Source organism: Eleutherodactylus coqui, chromosome 7, assembly GCF_035609145.1.
Source record: "Eleutherodactylus coqui strain aEleCoq1 chromosome 7, aEleCoq1.hap1, whole genome shotgun sequence".
In the NCBI taxonomy this organism is placed as follows: Eukaryota; Metazoa; Chordata; class Amphibia; order Anura; family Eleutherodactylidae; genus Eleutherodactylus; species Eleutherodactylus coqui.
In genome coordinates, this window is record NC_089843.1 from 220888920 (window position 1) to 220914622 (window position 25703).

General features: G+C 47.9%; 2 protein-coding genes across 2 annotated transcripts; one reads left to right on the plus strand and one right to left on the minus strand.

Annotated features, from left to right (window-relative positions):
* Positions 1–2775: 2775 nt before the first annotated feature.
* Positions 2776–20519, minus strand: NDUFA7 (NADH:ubiquinone oxidoreductase subunit A7). Its single transcript, XM_066574447.1, has 4 exons — positions 20368–20519; positions 17896–17945; positions 13617–13766; positions 2776–2944 (listed from the first exon to the last, which is right to left on the minus strand). Exons 1-4 carry the CDS (start codon positions 20416–20418, stop codon positions 2848–2850), a joined length of 348 nt encoding a protein of 115 aa, XP_066430544.1. The 5' UTR covers positions 20419–20519; the 3' UTR covers positions 2776–2847.
* Positions 20520–20637: 118 nt separating this feature from the next.
* On the plus strand, positions 20638–25703 carry RPS28 (ribosomal protein S28). Its single transcript, XM_066574448.1, has 4 exons — positions 20638–20779; positions 20947–20994; positions 23709–23843; positions 25610–25703. Exons 1-3 carry the CDS (start codon positions 20741–20743, stop codon positions 23829–23831), a joined length of 210 nt encoding a protein of 69 aa, XP_066430545.1. The 5' UTR covers positions 20638–20740; the 3' UTR covers positions 23832–23843; positions 25610–25703.

A 25703-nucleotide genomic window follows, 5' to 3' on the forward strand; every position in this document is an offset into this window, starting at 1 on the left:
GGTAGAGGACATTAAGTAGTGAAATATCTGAAAGGAATCTCCTGATGAAGAGTTGGAAAAAAATTTTTGACACCTAAAGTTGGTAATCGTGTTGGCCGGCCACGCAAAACGAAAGTTGGGTTTTAAATTATCTGTAAGGAGAAGTGAGACATTGAGGGCTTCTGTCAAAAGACGGAGGAGCCGGTGCTTCATGTGCTACCTGCTATAGTAAGCCTTCTGTATGTCAGTATTGGGTCTGCCCACCTTAGCATGTTGTATCACACACAACGTTAGCACATCAGGATAATAAAAACCCGGACTGTTGCCTGCTCCTCGGAAGACACCAGCTGGGGATCCATCGGCTTGTCCCATGGGAGTGTGCATGGACACTTAGACAAACGTTCAGGCATACAGCTGCCACAGCACGTTTCTAGTCTGCTAAGACTTCTCATCACACAGGTTTACCGATCATCATCTTATTGAGGGCTTTGGATTGATGTAGCTTCATCAGGGAAGCGACGCTATATTGCTCATGGAAATAGGTAAGGCCTCTGTTGTATAGGCATCATCCTCCCAAGGCTTCTTGCTCCGGCTGAAGACACTCTCTCATTTTTGCTGACTTTCTGGTTTCTCCCTCTGGCTGTTTCGGACTTCTCGGCATTCGCCACTTCTGGCCATGGTTTTGTGTATTGACCGTTCCCCGCTGTACCATGCTGAAGCTGCTCTTTGTGCCCTCAGCTTTGCACTGCTGCTCGCTTTGCAGTTACACTGCCTGCCACGATCTGGATTGCTCCAACGGTACCTCTGCTTTCCACGCGTTAAATCCACCTCATAGGTCAGTTGCCAAAAAGCAAATAATCGATTGGGTATAACGACCTTCAATATTCATTAGTGCTGGCAGGATACAGAGAACACTTTTTAAAAAAGGTTCAGGTATATTAAATTACCAAAAAGTGACATTTTTGAGCAGAAAACTAAACTTTCACTTAAATATTCAGATTAAAATCCATTTTATGATTTTTAACTCTATTTAGTGAAAAAGATGAATATGAAGAATTTTAATTATATTTCCCAAATGTAAGACGTTGGCTCCAAAAGGTCACACTTTACTGTAGACGTACAATATGACATGAAAGTACTGCGGTTTGTTTTGGGCAGGTGTAAAATGTCTAACCCTATAATCACCGAGCATTTGGGGAAAAAAGGTTTGCTGCGTTTTCCCTCTTCCTTTGAAATCCCTGCAGCGGTTCACTTGGCACCAACATTAAGACTATAACTAGTATAATAGAATATTACACACTAGGAACAGCTGGTTTTTTCTTCATGTTTGAGCTTTTGGGGGTCAGCGCTTTGGTTTTTTTTTTTTGCTTCACAATCCTGCATGCTCCTTGTGCGACCACAACCATCTATAGGACTGGAGAAATGCATAAAAAGGATAAAAAAACACTAAATCTGTAAGGCTGCCCTTACACGGGCGGTTTCAACCCTGCGCTAAACGCTGTACAAGGCTCCCATTCATTTCAATGGGGCTGCTCCCACAAGGCTGAAAATGCTGCTTTGAAAAACCCTGCATGTTAGATAGAACTATCTTTGGGCGTTTTCAGCTGAGTCTCCCATTGAAATGAATGGGCAGCGTTTTCAGTTGTGCTCCCTGTGTGAGGGAGGCCTAACCTTATCTCCCCTAACCCCTTTTTTCTATACCCACCCCTCCTTAAATTACAAAATTGATAAAGACTATGCAAAGAAAAAGAAAGCGCAGGCACATTGGGGCTTATTTACTATTCAAAATACAACCGTTTTCTGGCACAAATTACACCAGAAAGCGGTTTGCGCCACATTTATCATTCATTTTTAGACACTTCCTGATAGTTTTTCAAGTGGTCTGATATTGAGCGATCACCTTGCGCTCCGGAGGATGCAGAAGACAAGCGGGGCCGCTTGTCTTCTGCATCCAGCTGCTCCCCGCTCGGAGTGCCCAGCTGCTATACAGCCGAGCGCTCCGAGCAGAGGATGCAGAAGACAAGTGGAGTGTCCCCACTTTTCCTTTTGCATCCAGCTGTTCCCCGCTTGGAGTGCCCGGATGTTATACAGCTGGACCGCTCTGTTCTTCATACCCAGCTTGTCTTCAGGGAGCGGAATTAAACTATAGTATCAGCTGTACAATGAGCGACGGCTTAACGAAAACTGCAGTTAGACACAACGATTATCGCTCAAAAGACGGCTTTTGAGCGAATTTTGAGCGATAATCATTGTATCTAAATGGGCCTTTAGACAAGACAGTCTTAGGGTGCGTTCACATGAGCGTAGGCGTATTTACGTTCGCACGAGCGCAGCGTATAATCGCCGGAAAGAACGTTTTTCGCCGATCACGACCAGAGCTAGAAAGCGTATTTTCGTTTGTTCCTACTTTTCAAACGGTCTTTTCGGCCATCGAATATTTGCCGGCAGGTATTTCGGTCGCGTATGTCCGTTTTTCCGCGGGTTGCCGTTTTTACGCGCCATAAAATCGCCCATGTGAACGAATACATTGGAAACCATTGCCTCAGATGGTCACGTATATATGATTGGTCGTAAAAATGCGCCGTTTATGCGCTCGTGTGAACGCACCCTTAAAATGTGACAGATGTATTATTTAGTGATAAACTGGTCTAAGCTTGAACTGCCTAATTTTTAGACAGTATTAGTAAATCAGCTCCATTATACGTGAAGGCAGCCATGCAGATCCTCAATAATCAATAATTCTATAATGATTAGCAATAAAAAAAAATTAACTCAATAACAAACATTTACAAACCATTTCATTAGTTTTGCCCCCATATTTATTAATACAATAAAGATACATATATTCAAATTCAGTTTTCTCTTCATTCACAGGTACGGCTCATCACTTGACAATTTCAGCTTGGGAGGACAAGTTCCTGGCGTTACGGCCTTCTTTAATGCCTCTGCAGCCGTCACATCAGAGCTGCAAAAAGAAATACAAGTAGTAGAAAATGAAAGAAATGTGCAATGGTCTTATGGCCAACACCCGGCATCTCAAATAGTCTGCTGCAAGCTTCACAGGTTGGGTGTCAAAAACAGCCGTGGTTCCCAACATGGAAATACAAAAACAAGTTTTCGCATGCCAACTTATCTGTTCTTCAGGTATGGTCCATAGCTTTGGTACAGTCCATAGAGGTTCAATGAAGTAATGGGATAGTTAGAAGCAAAGATAAGAGTAGTATAGACTGTAGGAGTGCATATAAGTTAAATCCCAGTCGCCCACAAAGAGGAGGCTCAGTGTCAGGCAGGTAACAATATATACTGTATGGTGTAATGGTGGGGTTTGCCCACATGATGCTTATATACACAGAATGGCCTCATTACTAGAGACCCCCATCTAGTAGCGTTGGACTCCTTTGGCCTTCAGAATCGCAGCAATTCGTGGCAGCATAGATTCCACTAGGTGACACATACACATACACACACCTATATATAATATATACATATACACACTGGGGGAGAGCTGCATAATGAATGAATAAAAAAAACTAAAACATTCCTGTGGCCCTTTAAAGACCACGTGGCTGCCGTACTATTGTAGAGGTTTGTGGTAAATCAGTATTCATATACACCCACACCAAGGTACATAACGGTATAAGGCGGGGGGTAAAGCTCGTGCGATCTAGCAGGAGCAGCTTGGATCACCAGCTGCCGGGAGCAGAAGAGAAGGAAGAAGTAGTAAGTTGTTTAAGGCTTTTTTTCTTTTCCATTTCAGCTTATAAATCACTAACTGAGCGACTACCGGCGCCATTACGGCACCTACACTGGGCCACCGTCGGCAAGGACGGCCGACCTAGATCTGTGTCACCTGTAACTGCGGCTCCTGCGGACATCCGCTAAAGGGAACCCGTCATCTCGTTCCTGCTAGTCTCAGTAAGGGCAGCATAGAGGCGCGACAGACACGGATCTGTCATTTATGGGCTTATGATATAAGGGAGGGATGGAGTGTGCGGGGGGGGGGGGGGGGGGGGGTTTAGGACGGTGCGAGCCAGAAGAATAAAACGGACAATAATTGTGTACGAACGATCCCTTCCGATATCTAACACAATAATGTCACAGCAGGCTTTCAGACCCCCTCCGGGCTCACTCACACGGCTGCGCAGGGGCTGCGTATTACATGCGGATTTTTCTCGGGCATAATTCGCAGTACGCAGTTAAATACACATGAAACATACATACTAAGACCGGCTGCACAGGGCAGAGCAGGGTGCCGCATGTGGGTTCCGGCTCTGACCTCGGCTGGCAACCCTGTGCATCTGCTTGTGGTGTACTGCGGATGACCGCAAACGCTCGCCACCGGTCATGTGCAGTACAGATTTTTTTAAATGTTTGTTTTTCCCGCACTGTCGCTAGGCAATGACGGAGGTACCCGCAGCCTTTCTGCAATGTGAATTGCGGATGGGCTGCGTGTTGAACAGCAGCCATTGACTTCAACGGAAGCCGTCCGTGCAGAGTCCGCACCCAAATAGAGCATGCTGCCATTTTTCAAGCTTGATAAAGGCTAGTTGTATAGCCGAAACGTTTTGCAGCACATAATAAAAATCGCTACCTTGGAAACCTCCATCAACTACTTCATCTTCTAATTTACTACATGCCAACCGGTATCTAGGGATGCCATTGCAAACGGGCACCCCTACGAAGTAAGTGCCTCTTTATACCTCCCTAAGCACACCAAATCACTGGAGCGTCAGGGCTTTTTCTCTCTTAGTATTGTTTTTTGGATACAAGATGTGATATAGGCAGGCATGGAGGCTCTAGGACCCTGTTGTACCGCCTCTAGCTTGGATACAAGATGTGATACGGGGGGCATGGAGGCTCTAGTACCCTGTTGTACTGCTTCTAGCTTGGATACAAGATGTGATACAGGTGGGCATGGAGGCTCTAGGACCCTGTTGTACCGCCTCTAGCTTGGATACAAGATGTGATACGGGGGGCATGGAGGCTCTAGTACCCTGTTGTACTGCTTCTAGCTTGGATACAAGATGTGATACAGGTGGGCATGGAGGCTCTAGGACCCTGTTGTACCGCCTCTAGCTTGGATACAAGATGTGATACAGGTGGGCATGGAGGCTCTAGGACCCTGTTGTACAGCCTCTAGCTTGGATACAAGATGTGATACAGGAGGGCATGGAGGCTCTAGTACCCTGTTGTACAGCCTCTAGCTTGGATACAAGATGTGATACAGGAGGGCATGGAGGCTCTAGTACCCTGTTGTACAGCCTCTAGCTTGGATACAAGATGTGATACAGGAGGGCATGGAGGCTCTAGTACCCTGTTGTACAGCCTCTAGCTTGGATACAAGATGTGATACAGGAGGGCATGGAGGCTCTAGTACCCTGTTGTACAGCCTCTAGCTTGGATACAAGATGTGATACAGGAGGGCATGGAGGCTCTAGTACCCTGTTGTACAGCCTCTAGCTTGGATACAAGATGTGATACAGGAGGGCATGGAGGCTCTAGTACCCTGTTGTACCGCCTCTAGCTTGGATACAAGATGCGATACAGGAGGGCATGGAGGCTCTAGTACTTTGTTGTACCGCCTCTAGCTTGGGCACAAGATGTGATCCGGGCGGGCATGGAGGCTCTAGTACCCTGTTGTAGCGCCTCTAGCTTGGATACAAGATGTGATACAGGAGGGCATGGAGCTTCTAGTACCCTGTTGTACCACCTTTAGCTTGGATACAAGATGTGATACAGGGAGGCATGGAGGCTCTAGTACCCTGTTGTACCACCTCTAGCTTGGATACAAGATGTGATACAGGCAGGCATGGAGGTTCTAGCACCCTGTTGTACCACCTCTAGCTTGGATACAAGATGTGATACAGGCAGGCATGGAGGTTCTAGCACCCTGTTGTACCACCTCTAGCTTGGATACAAGATGTGATACAGGCAGGCATGGAGGCTCTAGTATCCTGTTGTACCACCTCTAGCTTGGATACAAGATGTGATACGGGAGGGCATGGAGGCTCTAGTACCCTGTTGTACCGCCTCTAGCTCTGATACATGTGATTCGGGCCGGTATGGAGGCTCTAGTACCCTGTTGTACCACCTTTAGCTTGGATACATGATGTGATACGGGCAGGCATGGAGGCTCTAGTACCCTGTTTTACCACCTCTAGCTTGGATACAGGATGTGATACAGGTGGGCATGGAGGCTCTAGTACCCTGTTGGGCTGCCTCTAGCTTGGATACAAGATGTGATACGGGCAGGCATGGAGGCTCTAGTACCCTGTTGTACCGCCTCTAGCTTGGATACAAGATGTGATACGGGCAGGCATGGAGGCTCTAGTACCCTGTTGTACCACCTCTAGCTTGGATACAAGATGTGATACGGGCAGGCATGGAGGCTCTAGTACCCTGTTGTACCACCTCTAGCTTGGATACAAGATGTGATACGGGCAGGCATGGAGGCTCTAGTACCCTGTTGTTCCGCCTCTAGCTTGGATACAAGATGTGATACAGGGGGGCATGGAGGCTCTAGTACCCTGTTGTACCACCTCTAGCATACAGATTCCATATTGGTATCTTGTGATATATTGGTCCACATTTGCTGTAACGGAGTCTCTGGATATTGCAAACTCATAGGCTGTTGAAGTTGGTGTCCCAGATGGTCCCATACTTTTCCTATTGGTGATAAATCTGGTGACCGGGCAGCCACAGAAGTGTGACAGTGTTGTGGGGGCTCCTGTGACCCCCTTGTGTGTGCGGCCGAGCATTATCCTGCTGGAAGCCATCATGAGAAGAACACATGTGGCTGCAGGATGTCCTGGGCTGTCATTGTCCTTCCTACCACTACTAGGGGGGACCGACTGTCGTATGTGGTGGGCCCCCAGACCATCACACCAGCAGGGGGCAGTGTGCCGCTCCACAGTAAAGGCAGGATTGAGGCGTTCAACCCAAGGTCTTCAGATTTGAACATGGCCATCGTCAGTGGCTAAACTAAACCTGGATTCATTGCTGAAGATAATCTAATTCACTCCGCAGCGTCCAGTTTCATCGTTCACGACATCACTTCCAACTGAGACAACAGTGGGTGGATGACAAAGGCCGTACATGTAATTGGTGCTGGGAGACAAAATGTCCTTCAGCCAAGCATCTGGAAATGGTTCTGATAGACAGAGGCTGTAACAATAGCGCCACCCGTCTCTGAATGGCAATGAAACATTTGGAGCTGCTTGCGCTTGTTAGATGATCCTCTCAATTGGTGGTCTGTCAAGGGCGTTCTGAGTCCAATTGTCTTGTGTGCCCTTAGGCATTCCACTGGTCCCAACGCCTCCTAACAGTCTGGTCAGAACGGTCGGTGGGGGGCAATTTGATGATATGATCATCCGGCTTCTCACATATTAATAATGTGCACCTCGCAAACTCTGTTAATTGGACAAAATCTCTGATTGCATTGTAGAGGCGTCTAGTGGTCAACAAGCTCTACAAGCGGAAGAAGAGGTCACTACACACAAGGAGCCTCCGAGAGCCTCTTATAGGCCAAGGAACCACTTATAGGGCCTCCAGTGATAAGACCGTCCATCTAATCACGTCTGATGTGTTCAGTGCTAGTCCTTTATATTAGTTTGCACTAAAGTCCCAGAAAGACCTTATAACAGAATAAAGTCCCAGCCAGCTGCGTCCTCCAAAAAGTATAAATAAAAAGCTGTTTCACAATAGGTGTGTGATGCCACTACAGGTCACGTACGAGGACAAAAACTATCAATGTGTTTCGGAAGAAGCGTCTTAATTCATCAGTTTGATTTTGTTATGTTTTTTAAAGAAAGGGACATGCTGCTTCAAGGGCTCAATGGAGAGCCAACAGATGAAGATCTCTTCATGACCTCTGGCTCCCATAAAACCTGAAAAACTAGCCCTTCCAAATGGGCCGGCCACCTGTGGGGACTGGCGTTGGTCATTAGCACCTGAGCAGACCGAATCCAGGAAAGATTACTCCCCAAGTTCTGGAGATCTACTAACCAAAGAAGAGAATTCACAGCACTTGACAAAATATGAATCCACTGCCGGAAGGGACCCAGTAGTGACATGGCATTGTGCACTGGCATCAATAGTTGGTGGAGAGCTGAGGATATTGACCGGATCAATATCTAGAGCCAGATGCCTGGAGATAAGCCATTAAAGTATAAAAAATTGTGGGTCCTACACCTACTTATAGTTTTGGTCCTCCTGTTTCTATAGCTCCCAAATTGTGGAAATAACTCACTGTGCTGTTTTTTTCTGCAACTTCCATTGATTCCTATGGAAGAAGTAGAATGAAGTCTGTCGGGCTGTTTCCTTAAGTGCCGACCATCCCAGCCACTGCGTTTAGCTGGGTTGGAGACAGCTGGGGCCACAACTAGAGACTGATGATGTCTCACATCCGCCACCCGCACCTATTATGTGCATACGCCATGTGAGCCTCTCCCCCCTGTATCAAATACAATAAGCATTAACTAAATGAATAAGTTAGGGTTGGGGCAGAAAAAAAGGCTAATTAGGTCTAACACTGATAAATGTAAGGTTCTGCACACGGGCAGGAAATACATGTCACCATCATACACTAAATGGGAAACCACTGCGGACACTGACATGGAGAAGGACTTGGGGGTTTTATAACTGTAAGCTTAACTGAAGAAACCAGCGTCAGGCAGCTGCTGCCAAGGCAAATAGGATCATGTGGGCATCAGAAGAGGTCTAGGGGCGCATGGCGAAAACATTATTCTACCTCTTTACAAGTCACTGGTCAGACCACACAGGGAATATTGTGGACAGTTTGGGGCACCGGTACTCAAGGAGGACATATCAGAGCTTGAGCGGGTACGAAGGGGGCAACTAAAGTAATAAATGGAATGGGTGGACTACAATACCCAGAGAGGTTATATATCAGGGGACAGTACAGATATCTCTCCATCATCTATTATACCCAGGACGGTAACAAGGGGGCACTCTAATAACTATGTATAGATATATCAGGGGTCAGTACAGAGATCTCTCCCATCATCTATTATACCCCGGACTGTAACAAGGGGGCGCTCTAATAACTATGTATAGATATATCAGGGGTCAGTACAGAAATCCCTCCCATCATCTATTATACCCAGGACTGTAACAAGGGGGCGCTGTAATAACTATGTATAGATATATCAGGGGTCAGTACAGAGATCTCCCCCATCATCTATTATACCCAGGACTGTAACAAGGGGGCGCTCTAATATCTATGTATAGATATATCAGGGGTCAGTACAGAGATGTCTCCCATCATCTATTATACCCAGGACTGTAATAAGGGGAGCTCTAATAACTATGTATAGATATATCAGGGGACAGTACAGAGATCTCCCCCATCATCTATTATATCCAGGACTGTAACAAGGGGGCGCTCTAATAATTATGTATAGATAGATCAGGGGTCAGTGCAGAGATCTCTCCCATCATCTATTATACTCAGGACTGTAACAAGGGGGCGCTCTAATAACTATGTATAGATATATCCAGGGACAGTACTGAGATCTCTCCCATGATCTGTTTATACCCAGGACTGTGACTGTAACAAGGGGGCGCCCTCTACATCTAGAGGAAAGAAAGTTTCTACACCAACATAGAAGGGGGTTCTTTACTGTAAGAGCAGTGAGACTATGGAACTCTCTGCCTGAGGATGTGGTGATGGATAACTTGATATAAGAGTATAAGTGGGTCCTGGACGCCTTTCTGGAGCAGTACAATATTAAATTTTATATGATCACCGATTGCTCAGAAGGGTCGGTGATTCGGGGATTATCCTCATTGCCAGATTGGGGTCAGGAAGACATTTTTTTCCTTAAATGAAGAAAATTGGCTTCTACCTCATTGTTTTTTTGCCTTCCTCTGGATCATTATTGGGAGGTAACAGGCTGAACTGGATGGACATATGTCTTTTTTTCGGCCTATGGCACACTGTAATCTTATGTACAGCACTTTGGAATTAATGGTGCTGTAAAATAAATAGTAATGTCCTATAGATCCTTCATCCTTGGGTTCTTCTACCTTCCTAGTAGATCTGACCGACCTTTAAGGGATTTTACAATTGATGACCAATTCTCTGGATGGGTCATCACTAGCTGATCAGTGGGGGTCCGCCGCTCAGCTGTTTGTAGACTCCGCTGTCAATGTGGACAGAGCCATAAGCAGTCTTGTCCATATTGGAGAAACCTGCACCAGTCAGCTATTGATGACCTATCCTGAAAAACCCTTTAATAATGGCTCAGTGTTCCACGCAGAAGACACCGGCTTCCCTGAATTATCCCCCAAAATCTGTCCTGAATTAACCCTTTGTCTTCAGGCCTAGACTCTGAAGCAGAATATACAGCTGAGGTGGTACTGGGGCGGTCAGCATGTTCTCACATCATTGTCATAGAAGTAAAAAACCTTCTCTTTAATAACGTTTCCCAGAAGAGTGAAGGGAAGAAGACTTTTCTACTAAATTGTTTTCGATACCTGGGGTACAAGAAAGATCTTACTATAATGGGGGCAACTTCCTACTACAGATCTTACATTACCCATTACTTGTCTTGTGAAGAGGGTTATTGGGTTTTCCTCACACTAAAACATGAAAAACATAAAAGAAAAAAAACTCAACAGGTAAGATAGCGATTCATCCATGAGTCCAGAAGGCCAATACCATCAAGGCACAGTGTTTGGGGTACGGAGGGGAGCTTCAGGGCGATTCCACTTGTTCTCATCTTTTTAACCCCTTAATGACATGGCCTATTTTGGCGTTGAGGACCAAGCGATTTTTTGGTATTTTTCCATCTCCATTTTTCAAAAGCCATAACTTTTTTATTTTTCCGTGGACGCGGCCATATGAGGGCTTGTTTTTTGCGTGGCGAGCTGTAGTTTTTATCGGTGCCACTTTTGGGTACATAGACAATATCGTAAAATTTTCTTTTTTTTTTTTTTATGATAACAGGGAGAGAAAACGCATCAATTCTGCCATAGATTTATTTTTCTTTTTTTACAGCGTTAATCATGCAGCATACATGACACACAAAATTTTTTTAGGTTTTTACACTTTTTTGCAATAAAACCCCCTTTTTTTTGGAAATCTTTTTTTTCCTCTATAGCTGCATTCAAAGTCCTGTAACTCTTTTATTTTTCTATGTACGGAGCTCTATGAGGGCTTATTTTTTGCGAGATGAGCTGTAGTTTTTATTGGTACCATTTTGGGGAATGTACGGCTTTTTTGATCACTTTTATTGCATTTTTTGGGAGGCAAAATGCTAAAAATTAGCATTTTGCCTCTGTTTTTTAGCGTTGTTTTTTACGCTTTTTATCGTACAAAATAAAAAGTGTGTTCAACTTTTTGTACACGTCGTTACGGATGCGTCAATACCAAATATATGGGGTTTTAATTTTTTTTCCCCTTTTTTATGCTAATATTAGAAAAAGCATTAAAAAAGGGGTTTTTTTACATTTTTTTTAACATTTTTCCTTTTTTTACACTTTTCTTTTCTTTTTTTTATACTATTTGAGTCCCTCTGAGGGACTTGCAGCACTGTGCCTGTGATCGCTGTTATAAGGCATGGCAGAGCTACTGCTCTGCCATGCCTTATCGCTTATACAGCGATTATAGGCACAGGCAATACAGGACGCCAGTGTCTGGCGTCCTGTTGCCATGGCAACAGGCCGGGCTCTCGCGATAACATCTCTGCGATCCCTCTGTGAACTCTTTCCCTGCCGCGATCTACTTAGATCGCGGCAGGGAAGGGGTTAACAGCGGGGGGCGCATCTCCGATGCCCCCCCGCTGTCGCAGCGGGACGCCGGCTGTGACTGACAGCCGGCTCCCGCTGCGGGATAGCGCGGGATCTTATATGATCCCGCGCTATCCCCAGGACGTACCGGTACGTCCTGTTGCGGGAAGGGGTTAATATTACTCATGCATGAGACAGAACGTGGAGAACACAGAGCCTTTAGGGTTATATTCTACGCTACTTGAACTCAATTTTCTATTCCATTTTTGCCCCACTTCTGGGGAAAAGAAAAAAAAAGCTTTTCGCCACTTCTGGTCTGGAGCTTGAGGACCGGAAATTCATCATCACCGATGGCCAGTTAGGATCCAGGACAGAAGCATCCAGCAGTCCAGAACTTCCAGGCCGATTCTCTACCAAAATGGACATTCCACCCTATAACTTGTCAAGCAAAGCTAAACCGAAAAATATTCCAGGCCTCCTGCAGCCACATCAGCGGAAACTAATAAACAGGTATGATGGTCGGAACGTTGACTGGAAAATCCAAAAAGCATTCTTTGGGTCCTGAAGCCAAAGCTGTCCAGATCCTAAAGGGGTCAAAGTCTAGTTCCACATTTGAATAACTATAAGCAAGTCTTCTATATTCCGTACTTGCAGAACCCATGGGTTGCCGTTAGATGTGTTACTGCTTCTACACGCAACTAAACAAATGCTTCTGATAAGCTGCAAGGGACTTAAATGCTTCCCGACAGGTTCACCCACAAATTAGGGTCCATTTAGACGAGCCGCTAACTTGTTCGTCGCTTTAGACAGGCAGAGGCTTCGTTGGCTCATTCAAATGAGAATCGTTCAGTCTCTGTATAAGTGACTAGAGGGACTGAATGAGCGCTGTTTAACCCCTTAGCGATACAACACGTACATTTACGCCCTGGAGGTTAAGGGTTTGTATGGAGGGGGATCGGGGGTCGATCCCGCTCAATACAATGTGGGTGTCTGCTGCTTCTTATAGCCGACCCCTGCCCGCAACAGCTCCGATAAGCAGCACCGCTGATTGGAGCTTTTAGCCCTTTAAATGTCGCCATCCAGTCTGACAGCGGCATTTAAAAAGCCCCAATCAATGTTCGGGGGTCCTTCTGAAAGACCCCAGGGCTGCAATTGCAGATGGTCTATCAAGCCATGCCTGCGGCGTGGCTTGATAGATTATACGTAGAGATGAGCAAGCACGCTCGTTTCAGGCTGATGCTCGAGGGAGCATCGGTCTTCTCGAGTAACTGAATACTCGTCCGAGCAAATGGGGGGGTGGTGGGGGGAGAGAGAGAGAGAGAGAATCTCGCTCACTCTCCTCTCCGCATTTGCTCGGACGAGTATTCAGTTACTCGAGAAGACTGATGCTCCCTCGAGCATCAGCCTGAAACAAGCGTGCTCGCTCATCTCTAATCATACGGCAGTCTGACAGGCAATGTAATGCTATGGCACTACATTATACTACAAGAGTGATCAAACCATCGCAGGTTCTAGTCCCCTATGGAGATTTAAAAAAAAATTTTTTTAAAAAGTAAAAATTAGTTTTAAAAAGTTTCACTTATTAAAAAAAATAAAAAGGAATACAAGTTGAAAAAAAATGATTCTTGTTTGTTGTTGGCTCGCATTTAGACCAAACAGTGACTTTTTGAATGGTAATCGTTACGTCTTAAAGCACCATTACAGTGGATTGCTGGGAGTCCTAGCAGCGGGACTTGGTTAGCTGCTTGCATCAGGAGATCCTTCTAGTGAGGAGACTGTTGACAACACTCAATCCATTTCAATAAACTTTTTGCCTTCGTATCCAATAGATATATCAAAGTTTCAAACCCTTTTGTACCAGAAAAAAAAAAAATGTTCCCACTCACCTGGATGAGGCTTCTCCAGACACCAGAGCCTTCTGTGGAGACATAATGATAGTAGGAGGTGCGGTTTCTCTGCGTCCATCTCGAGTGCAGTAGTAGTTGTTAGCAAACTTGTGACTTGGACCCAATGGAAGATTTGGTGGAGGAGGAGTCCTAATTGTAAGAAACATAACATTTTAGGTGAACCATTTTAGAATTGCTTCTTTTTACTACACATTGGCCATTGTCATATAATTGTTCTCTATCTTCAATCATCTTGCATGGAATGTGACAAAATAATATAAGTATCGCTATCCTGGCAAATCCGCAACCCCTCAGTGATCCCTGCTGATCTCTACCACTGATGACATCCTGACACTTCGCACGTGACCTCCGAGCCAATGGCTGTCCTCCGCAGTGACGGTAGAATGACTGCTGAAGACGGTCCGTGGCTGCAGTGGTCACGTCATCACTTCAGACAGAAAAAAAGGCCGGAGGGGATTTACCAGGTAATACTTTTGTTTTTTTATGACATTCCCTGCTTGCAGACAGTCTTGTAGAAGCCCCAGAATCTACCATCGTTCTAACTCCAGCTGAAGACTATTCCGTTAGATTCATTCTGGTAGTCAGATTCTAGTTGGTTACTGTAACCAGTGGTTCCCAACCGTTTTCAGCCCAGCGCCCCCTTCAGGTATTGGGATGGTGAACAGCGCCCCCCAAGCCTTACCAGTTTAAACCCAGTCAGTTTACCTTGTTTACAAAGTTAAAAGTACAAATTAAAATACTGAATACTTATTTTGGAAAGTTTGATAGTTTATAACAGATTAGCATTAATTGTGAAAACAGGTCTCTAAAAATTACCAACAAAGTATTTTAGTAGATGCGGAATATTTACAAACAGGTTAATTGTGGATACAATAAAAAATAGGTTTTATTGCAGAAGATAATTTTTTTGGGTGAAGCAAGCAATAATCCCATCTTTAATTATCATTCGATAGAAACGTATAAAGAAAATGCAAGATACACCTTAATCCTTAATGGTCAGAAGACTAATTAAAATGCAAGAATAATGAAATTTGACTAATAATAATAATAATGTTTGCCACAATTGATCTGTGTCATTAATGGCTGCCTTGGGCTTGATGAGCGAACACCAATTTTACAATATCTGGTTCCATCTTCATCAACTGCAGTCTCAAGTCGCCCCTTACACATATCTGAAGTTTGTTTCTCGCTTTTGTCAGGAGCTGCTGAACCGCGCTGAAGCCCCCCTCCACTTAGTACGTAGATGGAAAAGCTAACACAAGCAACCTAACTTCCTGCCACAGGATAGGAGAGGGATTCTTCACTTTCACCCCAAAACATCCATAGCCACATTGTTGGTAAAGTGCTTGGGCTTCACTATCGTGTTTCAAGTTGATTAACTGCTCTTGTAATCTGGAATGAAATTCTGCTGAAAAATGGATTGAGTACCCACGTTGGTATTTCAAGGGTACATAGATCATGAAGCCTAGTTTGCATGTTTTCTTTGGCTTGTTTGAGGTGTATTTGTTCTCGTGCAATTTCTTGAAGACTCGTAAACTGACAGAGCTCGTGTCATCTCAGGTTATTGGTATGAAGGTCCAGTTTGGCAATGAAGGAAGAGATTATAGCTTTAGCCTTAAAGGGGTTGTCTCACGGCAGCAAGTGGGGTATACACTTCTGTATGGCCATATTAATGCACTTTGTAATGTACATCGTGCATTATGAGCCATACAGAAGTTATTCACTTACCTGCTCCGTTGCTGGCGTCCCCGTCTCCATGGTGCCGTCTAATTCTGATGTCTTCTTGCTTTTTTAGACGCGCTTGCGCTGTGCGGTCTTCCTGGTGAATGGGGCCGCTCGTGCCGGAGAGCTGGTCCTCGTAGCTCCGCCCCGTCACGTGTGCCGACTCCAGCCAATCAGGAGGCTTGAATCGGCAATGGACCGCACAGAGCCCACGGTGCACCATGGGAGAAGACCCGCGGTGCATCGTGGCTGAAGATCCCGGTGGCCATCTTGGTGAAGGAAGAAGTCGCAGAGCAGGGATTTGGGTAAGTAATAAAAATTTTTTTTTTTAAACACATCCTTTGGGGTTGTCCTGCGCCGAACGGGGGGCCTATGGAAAAAAAACAAAAACCCGTTTCGGCGCGAGACAACCCCTTTAATGAAATTCATTTTGTCTCCTTGTAGCTTTGTGTTGGCCTCGTTGAGTTTGTCAAATATGTCTGCCAGATAGGCAATGTCAAGACGTTTTAGTTCGATCACAAAGACTTGGGTCAATCGGCCGAAGAAACTCAACTACTGGGTCAAAAAGTTTGTAGAAGCATCGTAAGCACTTTCCTCTTGACAGCCACCTCTCTTCAGTGTGTAGGAGTAGATGTTTAAATTCTTTGTTATAGTTTTGACAGAGCTTATGGAGAAGACGTTCGTTCAGAGTGCGCTTTTATCTTGTTAACAGCATTCACCCCTTCCCACTTCAAGATGTACATTTACGTCCTGCAGCGTCTGGGTGTGTATGAAGAGAGATCGCAGCGCAACCTCTCTTCATACAGTGCGGGCGCCAGCTGTTTATTACAGCTGACACCCATGGGCAATAGTGGCAATCTGCCACCCAGCCGATCGCAGCTATTAACCCTTTAAATGCCACTGTCAATTCTGACAGCGGCATTTAAATCCCCCGAACATCGTACGGCCTTTCCCCCCGTGTGAGATTGCAGGGAGCCGTAAAGGGGTCATGGCAGACGGGTCCTTCTGAAAGGCCCCAGGGCTGCCTTAGCAAATTGCATATCAAGCCGACCCGTGGGGGGGGCTTGATAGGCTGCCTGTCAAATAGCAATATGATGTAATGCTGTAGCATTACGTCATACTGCAGGAGTGATCAAAGCATCGCTGGTTGTAGTCCCCCAGTGGGGCTAAAAAAAGTGAAAATAAGATCAATAGTTTTATTAATTGAAAAGAAAAAACTTAGCCCCGCCCCATCCCACCTCTTTGCAAATAGTGCAGAGGGGCGGAGAGGGGGTGGAGAGGAGGCGGGAGCTCAGAGCACTGCTCCCGACTCTTCCAACTTCCTCCCCCTGCAGAGAGAGACGCCGTATATCAGCCGGGCGTGAAAACCCAGCCAATATACAGTCGTCTGAATGCACACTAACTGCGGTCAGCACAAGTGTTTCCCCAATAGTATGTGATTTGCCACATTGCGCTATTAATAAAGAGACTTTATAGGAAGCAGGGAGGCCTTTGTCAGCAATGAGAGCAGATTTTCCAAATGGCTTGCCTACAATGCTGCGGTTCTCAGGCTTTGACTTTAAACCTTGGAAAAATGAAATAGGCTTACCCACTCTGTCTGAATGCAGTTAATCACTCAGTCTCAAAGGCTTCATAGCGTCATTTGATAATGCCTTTTCGCAAACGAGGCACAAGGGAAGCTGTCCGTTTGTAGAAAAGGCGATTAATCCGTATTTCAAGTATTCATTTGAATATTGACGGCATTTCTTTTTCTCAGCCATTTTTATAAAGTATGCTTCAAGAACGCACTGCTTATGTCGCTCTGTCATATAATGATGTATGACCTTTATAGCTCCACGACTCCGCTACAAATCAATCACACTGGATAATCTAAAGAACAACCTAACCTGCTGTATTCCATAATGCCACTGATTGGCTGTGACATTCAATTGTGTGGGTCTCGGGGAGTTGTAGTTTATATCAGTGCTCTGAGAAGACACTTGGCATCCACTATGGACTACAACTCCCAGAGACCCACACAAGTGAAAGTTTGAAGCGGTTCCAGCCAATCAGCAGCACTATGGAATACAGCAGGTTAGGTTGTGCTGTAGGTTATCCAGTGTTATGAAGTGTGATTGATCTGCAGCGGAGTCAGGGAGATATAAAAGTTATCAAAGCCAACACAGAACGCCCCCTTTATATTCCAGTGCCCCCCTGCCTCCCCTTTTTGTTCCACCGCCCCCTTGAGAAGTAAAAACAGCCCTCACTGGTAATAACGCCCATGTTGAGAACCACTGCTCTAAACCAACATGTCAAAAGTCACGGGACAGGAACTAATATCTTGTAGGACGTCTTCTAGCCCAGCAAACCATCAATTCCACAAGCGGACAGAAGAGGTCTGCATGCAGGTTGGGCCATACCATCCGAATAGTCACCCACAGCTCTGTTATATTAGTAGGATCTCGAAGGCGAATGGACTTCACCACCACATCCCTGTGGAATTCAATCAGCTGCCAACCCCCACCGATGGCACCGTTATTGCGTGACGAATATTTACCTGTTTGCGATTTCCGTATAACGGAGCTGTAGCTTTTGTTGAAGATGTTGCTGTAGGTTTAAAAAAAAAACAAAAAAAAAAAATGAAACAAGTTCGTACAACTTCTCTTATCAGCAGTTCTAAAAGTAAAAAAAATAAATAAAAAAGGAGTCAAATGAGAGAAGTAAAATAAAGAAAAGTGGACACTTTGGGTCAAAGTTCAAGGGAGCGCCCCTGTGTTCACAAGGAACGAGTCAAATACATTTCCATGTTGCAGTTTCTAGCAAATGTTTAAAACTACACGGCAGAGTCCTGGGCAGAACTGTGTATGCGGGCATCACATTGTGCCAGCGCTGAGGTCGGGTGCCCAACTACGCCAGATACCTACAGCTCATAAGAGGTTCTCAGAACACCCTCTTATGTACTTGTAATGCTCATACCGCGCCACCAGAGGGGGCTGCTGAGCAACGTCTGCCAGGGCCACCAGTAGGCAGCAGCCCCAATGTGCACCTAGCTGGCTGGTTGCCACATGAGCATCTTGGTATAGCGTTTGGCATGTGTAAACCTCTGTACCAACCTCCCGTAGGCGGCCATGTTACTGCTCTCACGGAGTGTGCAAAATACGTGCGCAAGAAATATCACAGAATGTTCTGTCTTGGTGCGTATTACACGCACATACACGCCAAGATAGTGCATGACGGTTGGCGGCGGGCAGTGTCATTGTGTAGTGGGTGCATGCCACGTGCGGAGATCTTCCAGCCGGCACCCTGCCAGATCCTCTCCTGTGAGCCCGGCCCAGTACAGATGTTTGTCACCGCCTTACCCTATAGTGACGTCTACGGGAAAACAAACAACAAATGAGCGTGTTGTGCCTCTGTGATACTATACTATGCTAAAACATCAGAGGCAGGAAGGAGGTAGAGGCCCCACAGGCTGAGCAGAGGCAAGACATCATTGCGGGGGCCCCATGTTGTCACACGAGCCGTCATAGATCATAGACACCTGAGCGTCTCCAGGATGTAGTGCAGAACCACTTCATGCGGCATGCAGGCTACGCAGCGGATCCACTTCACGCGGCGCGCGGGCTACGCGGCGGATCCACTTCACGCGGCGCGCTGGCTACGCGGCGGATCCGCGGCGCGCGGGCTACGCGGCGGAGCCACTTCACGCGGCGGATCCACTTTACGCGGCGCGCGGGCTACGCGGCGGATCCACTTCACGCGGGCTACGCGGCGGATCCATTTTACGCGGCGGATCCACTTCACGCGGGCTACGCGGCGGATCCATTTTACGCGGCGGATCCACTTCACGCGGGCTACGCGGCGGATCCATTTTATACTACACCATCCTGGCCCAAGCTCAGGTTTCTGGGGATATTATCTACTCTGTGTATGAGGCCTTATTCACATATTCCGTTTCTATGCGTCAAACATGGCGGCCGTCTGCAGCGCGGGATCACAACGTATTTATACAGAGGAAGGTTTTTAGACACATAAAAAAAATTGCGACGTGAAAATTAGAACATCGGAAACTGAAACCGGCGAGGGGCCTGCCCGATGTGTGGGCGAGGTGTGCGGGAAGACTTCCATGGCAGCTTAAATAAAGGGAGGAGGGGGGGGGTGAGCCGCGTCCGACGCAGGGAGGGGGGTGAGCCGCGTCCGACGCAGGGAGGGGGGTGAGCCGCGTCCGACGCAGGGAGGGGGGTGAGCCGCGTCCGACGCAGGAAGGGAGGTGAGCCGCGTCCGACGCAGGGAGGGAGGTGAGCCGCGTCCGACGCAGGGAGGTGAGCCGCTCTAAACATCAGACGTCATTCTGAGGATTTCTGCCGACCGACGGATTCCCGCGCTGAAGCGTATTTTTTGCCGATACGCCACAGCCGCCCGCGGGAATGGAAGAGAGAACGCTCATTAGGATCGGGACTGGATCGCGTAAGAGGCCGGCTATTGTGGCGCCAGCATATTACCGTACGCCACTCGGGTATATAGTAACGGCTCCCTGACCGGGGGAGGGGACAGGACGCTCTCTGGCCAGGAATCACAATTGCTCCAATACGGACACCAGGCTCCTCCCACTGCGCAGGAATTTACTGATCGGGTGAACTGGTTGATTATATATTATAACAGGCGCAGGCCTCGGTTAGCCGTTCGGTCGGTCCGGTTAGCGACTCGCGCCTGCTTAGGACCGCCTCCAGGGCTCATGCCCACGACCGTGTCCTCACCGCGGACGATGCGCGGCGAATGGCGTCACTGACCGGGGCAGCGGCACACGGCGGCGGCTCTGACAGGCGCCTGCGGCGGACCGGACCGCTTGGTGACTCGAGGATTTTAGTGAATTTATGGGTTTAAACTAAAAAGTTAAGCAAAAATACTTGATTAAAAAGTCTAACAGAAACGTCCGCTGAGATCCTTCCGCCGGCGGCAGACGAGTGACCGACCTCCTGCTCCGTCCCGGGGGCACTACTACTCACAGCCCGCCACAACACGGTGACATTACCCCAGACAACCAGTTCCGCAGCCACTGGATGATTTTGGTAGCAGACGCCATGGTGGTGCTCGTCAAGGGCACGAAGCGTCCCCTTTAAGGGGACGGATTTCACCGTGACACCAACCCGCTGCAAGAATCACGAGAGCGCGAACTACTTACCGATGTTTTAGTCTTCATGTCCGACTACAGCCCTCGGCTACAGCGCGCTCTGGTCTCTTCCAAGATGGCGGAATCCTACCTCGTCACTGGTTGTAGTGTGCCACGTGACCTGGTGACGTCGGGGCAGCCGAGCTCTGACGACAGTTCCGGGCTCCACCCAGTCCTATAAAAGCTCGCTGCCTGCACACGTGATCCTCTTTTTAGGCCTACAGCAGCCGCAGGAATGGACGCCAGCCGCGTGCAACCCATCAAGCTCGCCCGGGTAATGCTCGTGGGACGGGGCGAGGGCGGGAGGCCGACGGGGAGGCCTCGGTATGGCCCCGGGGCTGCCCGCTCTACACCCGCAGGGCGGCACGTGGAGCGGCGCTGTTGGCCCGCGGGCCGCTCTGTGGACTCGCTGATAGTGACGGTGTCTTTTCTTCTCTTCAGGTCACTAAAGTTCTGGGAAGAACAGGCTCGCAGGGACAGTGCACGCAGGTAGGTGTGTGGGGGCACCTACTGCCCATTGGTTCACGTAGGTAGGTGTGGGGGCAGTACTTACCTGCTGCCTCACCGTGGTCTTGGCGTTGTGATGTCACCAGGTGATCGCATCCTGAGCGCCAGTGCAGATGGATGACGTAACGGATGGGGTACTGCTCCCTGTATATTGGCATAGGGGGCGCTAGAGGGTGGCTGGTAACTGGCCATCTCTTGTAATGGGGTAAGATGCTTGTTTTCGCGCCATAGTAGTAACACGGCCCAGGAGGGAGTCTGATGCTGGCGGTCAGCTGAGGACCCGGAGGAGAAGGGGCTGTTCACCACTACTACAGGTTCCATGTAGACAACAGAAGCCGAAGTGCCCTCTCCTCTGGGACCCCCGGGCACTGCTGAGCTGTGGGGTCTTAGACCCAGATTAGCCCCTGTGGGTACACTTGTCTCTATAGTGGATGCGGCCCCCGTGGACGGCCCTCCTGACATCGAGGGGACGGATGCTGCAGGGAGAAGTGGAGACAAATGTTAGAACAAAGTAAATGTATAAAGGCCCCCCCCCCCCCCCCCGTAATATCGGAGGCGCTACAGATTATAGATCAGTAAAACCGAGAGCCCAGTCCGTTATAAGTATACAATGTATAGGAATCCCCCGGCCCTCTGTGCGGCGCTGCGGGGGAGGAGCTCAGTGAGAAGGTTACAAAACGGCACCAATAAGTGGCAGCCGAAAGCGTCTGCAGGGACGCAGCGTTGCCCCCGATTTGGGCAGGGTGGCGCGGCGGTTTGATCACAGCTGAACACACAGCCAAGGAAGCTGAAAAAAGCGACTCTCCTAGCCAGTGCCGTCCGGGTCCCGGCCGCTGATCTCTGGTGCTGCTTCAGGAGTCCCCTGCATTTGACGGATCAGCTATTGCTGGTAGTGAGACTTGAGAACCCCGCCTCCTGCAAGAGATTGGCTGAGCCAGAACTGAGAACCAATCAAAGCTGACGAGCACCGATTGGCTGAACCAGTCAATGAATGGCTGTGACTGGTGCATCAAGTCAGCGCTGAGAACCAATCACGGCATCTCTTGCTGGAGGCGGGATTCTCAATAGATCTGTCAGCGCACTGGAAGCCTGCAGCAGCGCCGGAGATCAGGGGAGGGTTTTTATTTATTTTCCATCTAGTGTAGCTAGAGCTGATTTTTGGGTAGGACTTGTTTTTTAACCCCCCCCCCCCCCCCTTCATAAAATCGGTGTGTGGTTAACGCTGCCAGAAACGGGGTACCAAGCTGTGCCACGTCTTAAGCAACGCTGAAACCACTGCCCATTCATTACAATGGGCGACACAGAGCCGAGAACGGCCGAAGATAAAACATGCATCGCTGTTGAGAACTCTGCGTTCTGACTCTTGTGTGAGCAGCACCATTGAAATGAACAGGGGGGGTCGTACATCTGTGAGGGAGGCTGAAAGAATAAAACTACCGTGGGTATACAGTGCCAGGAAGGGTTAAAGGCATCAAGACTCACTATTAATGACCTAAGCATGGGCGGGGGGGGGGGGGGGGGGGGGGCGTCTGCTGCCTATGGACTTCACAGGTATTGCGGTCTACGGTGGCCCACTAGGTGCTAGAGGCACGGCTCCCGTCTAGAGACGCTGGACGCCTGAGGGACAAGATGGCTCCTGTTGGCATGGTGACCTGCTCCTGGGGTGCAGGCTATACCTGTGAACTGAACCTGGCCTCTTGAGTCACTAACCTCCAAATACTTACTCTTCTGCTCCCAGCAGGCAGGTCTGTCACTGTAATGGCTTGTTGCGGGGTCACTGCAGTCTACTGGCTGCAGCAGCGACTACGGGTCACTGCAGTCTACTGGCTGCAGCAGCGACTACGGGTCACTGCAGTCTACTGGCTGCAGCAGCGACTACGGGTCACTGCAGTCTACTGGCTGCAGCAGCGACTACGGGTCACTGCAGTCTACTGGCTGCAGCAGCGACTACGGGTCACTGCAGTGCCAATCACTCCAACGTGCCGAAGGGGGAGGAGCTTCCTGCTAACGGAATAAAATATGAACTTTAGTTCATCTTTAGTATAAACCCAAGCGGGGGAGGAGGAGCGTTCTGGCACCTCTAAGAGCGTCTACTCCTTCCCGTGCAGCACTAGCATATTACATACATGTCACACGTACAACTACTCGATACCAGCTCCTAAAGAATCTGTTTGGGACAGCAGTAAATATATCTGAGGTTGGGGGGTATCCCTGCCCTTGGGGGGCCGAGAACTAACAAATAGGCTTCTGATCCTTAAATTCTCCTAATTGCCAGCATGAGTGCCAATTAACCCCGTCATGCCATTACCTGCACTGATGCTACACTGCCTCTAAAACATGTTGGGGGACAAGTTGTGTGGGGTTTTTAGTGTAGCATCAAATGCCCACTTTTCAACCCTTTTACATAAGTATTTTATTACATGTATTTCTAGCTGACCCTCTTTGCAGTAAGATTTAATGAAAGATGACAGCGGTTCACCAGCGGACCTGTCGGTGAGCCCATGTGACGGCTCAGGCTCCCCCTCCTCAAAATGCTTTTTGAGCTGATTTATGCCCAAAATAAACATTTCTGCTGACAATACACGCCTTTAACTAACCCTGCCCATAAAGGGGCCGCAGCCTTCTAGGAGTTGGCTCTTCCGCTTTGCATTGCACCATGCAGGCAGTGCTTGAGTTCCTCCATTTCTCTTTCACAGGTCCGAGTAGAATTCATGGATGACAGCAACCGTTCCATCATTAGAAACGTGAAAGGACCGGTCAGAGAAGGAGATGTTCTGACCCTACTGGAATCGGAACGTGAAGCCAGAAGGTTACGCTAGCTGACCTCTAAGGTGAGTGAGAAGTTGTGTGGTCGTTGCTCCTGGACACAGATGGCTTCTGCTCCTTTGTCCTTGTAGTTTATGCAAAAAATGGAAACTTTATTTTCTGGTAAAGTTTAAAGGGTTTGTTATAGAGAACATTTCTTCTGCTGATGGCCTGTCCTCAGGACCGGTCAGCAATGGATAAGCAGCAGGGGGCTGCCGCCGATCAGCTGACTACAGGCACTGCTGTCACTATGGAAAGGGCAGGAGGCAGATTGCGCTGACCATGGTGCGGCACACCGGGCTTCAGATGAATTATTAAGATTGAAGGCTTTTCTCACATTACGTTTCTTTTTACTACATTCAGCTTGATTTTTGCTGCCCAACCTGTCCAGAACGCCTCCGTTAATGCCAAGCATCCTGATATCTGCCAGGCATAGGTTGGCATTCATCAACCTCTTCCCTCGGCTCTTGATTGATTCCGTGTTCTGTAGCCTCCTACCACAGGAGATCTGCATCACATGGAGCCGTCAATCAAGGGGAGGAACTGGGGGAAATGTCTTATTCATATGAGACGACTAGCGACTAAACTGCATCGAATGCTGATGTCACCGCTAGTTGGCGCTCGTGCAGCGTGTTTAGACGGGCAGATTACTGGGTATCGCTCTTCTCTCGCTGAGCGGGGAGCGTTTACCTGCAGTAAGACGTCAGCGACCCAGGAAGTCTTATGCTGGTTCAAAGTAAGCGACAAACTAAGGGAACAAATAGTAAACTATGGTTTTGCATTTAGGTGTAACGGTTATCGCACATTTCCGTTTGAGCGACTTTTGCGCGATATCATCCAGTGTAAATGACCCTTAACCACTTTAAGTACAAAATCGGCAATTTGAGCCTTTTTTGCAGTAGGTTATTTTAGCCTATTCTGTTCACTTTCTTCACCAAAACTCTTCAGCTATGCAGCTAGGTGAAAATGGCGCTGAGAAATCTAGTCTTCACCTGCCGGCACAGCAGGAGAGGGCGCTCCAGCTGTATCTGCACAGCTCTTCCCAAATTACAAGCTATTAACGGTCCCCACTTTATTCTTCATCTTGTGCTCCCAGTCTGTCCCACCACCAAAGGTCTTTTATTAATGTCCTGGTTCTGTCAGGAGAAGCCGTTCTGTGCTGCAGACAGCTTCTCCCCTTCACAGCACCCGGTCCCAGTCGGTCCTGGTGCACAGTCACACTCCGTACGTTGGGTTATGAGGTACAGGACTTGACCCTGACGGTGTATCTGTTCTGGTGGGGAACAGGCACTATGAAGGGGAGAGGTCTGCAGCCCCCGTAGATGGTGGCAGCAGCGGGGTAGGACAGGAACAAAACCAGCCTGGGAAACATTCAGGTCTTGGAGACAGGAAGATTGAAAATGTAATAGACCGGTATATGGGAACAGCCGGAGCGCCTCCTGCTGTGCCGTCAGGTGAAGACGGACCTCTCAGCCCGGTCCTCACCTGGCTGCATAGCTGAGGGGGCTTTTGTAACAAATGTATAGGAAACGCTAATAAAAGACTGCAAAAAAAGTAAGTGCGCTTCTATTGTACAGAATGCGATGGTAAGCGTTTAGTGAGGAGCGGACACGTGGCAGAGCTCAGGCCTCCTGGAACATTCTGCTTGGCATTAACTAAGATCTGGGTGCGGAGATGCGTGCGTGCGTGCGCGCGCGCGTGTGTCCCTAACCCATAGTATCAGTCATGTGACCCACCAAGCCTGTCATGTGACTCCTGATACACAACTGACTAATTGTATCTTGTCTTTCAGGTTCCTGATGTTTTGGTCCACACCGTTCTCTGGAGGCAGAGGAGTCCGTGAAATGGTTTACTTGACTGAAAATAAAGGTTTCTAAAGAAAAAAA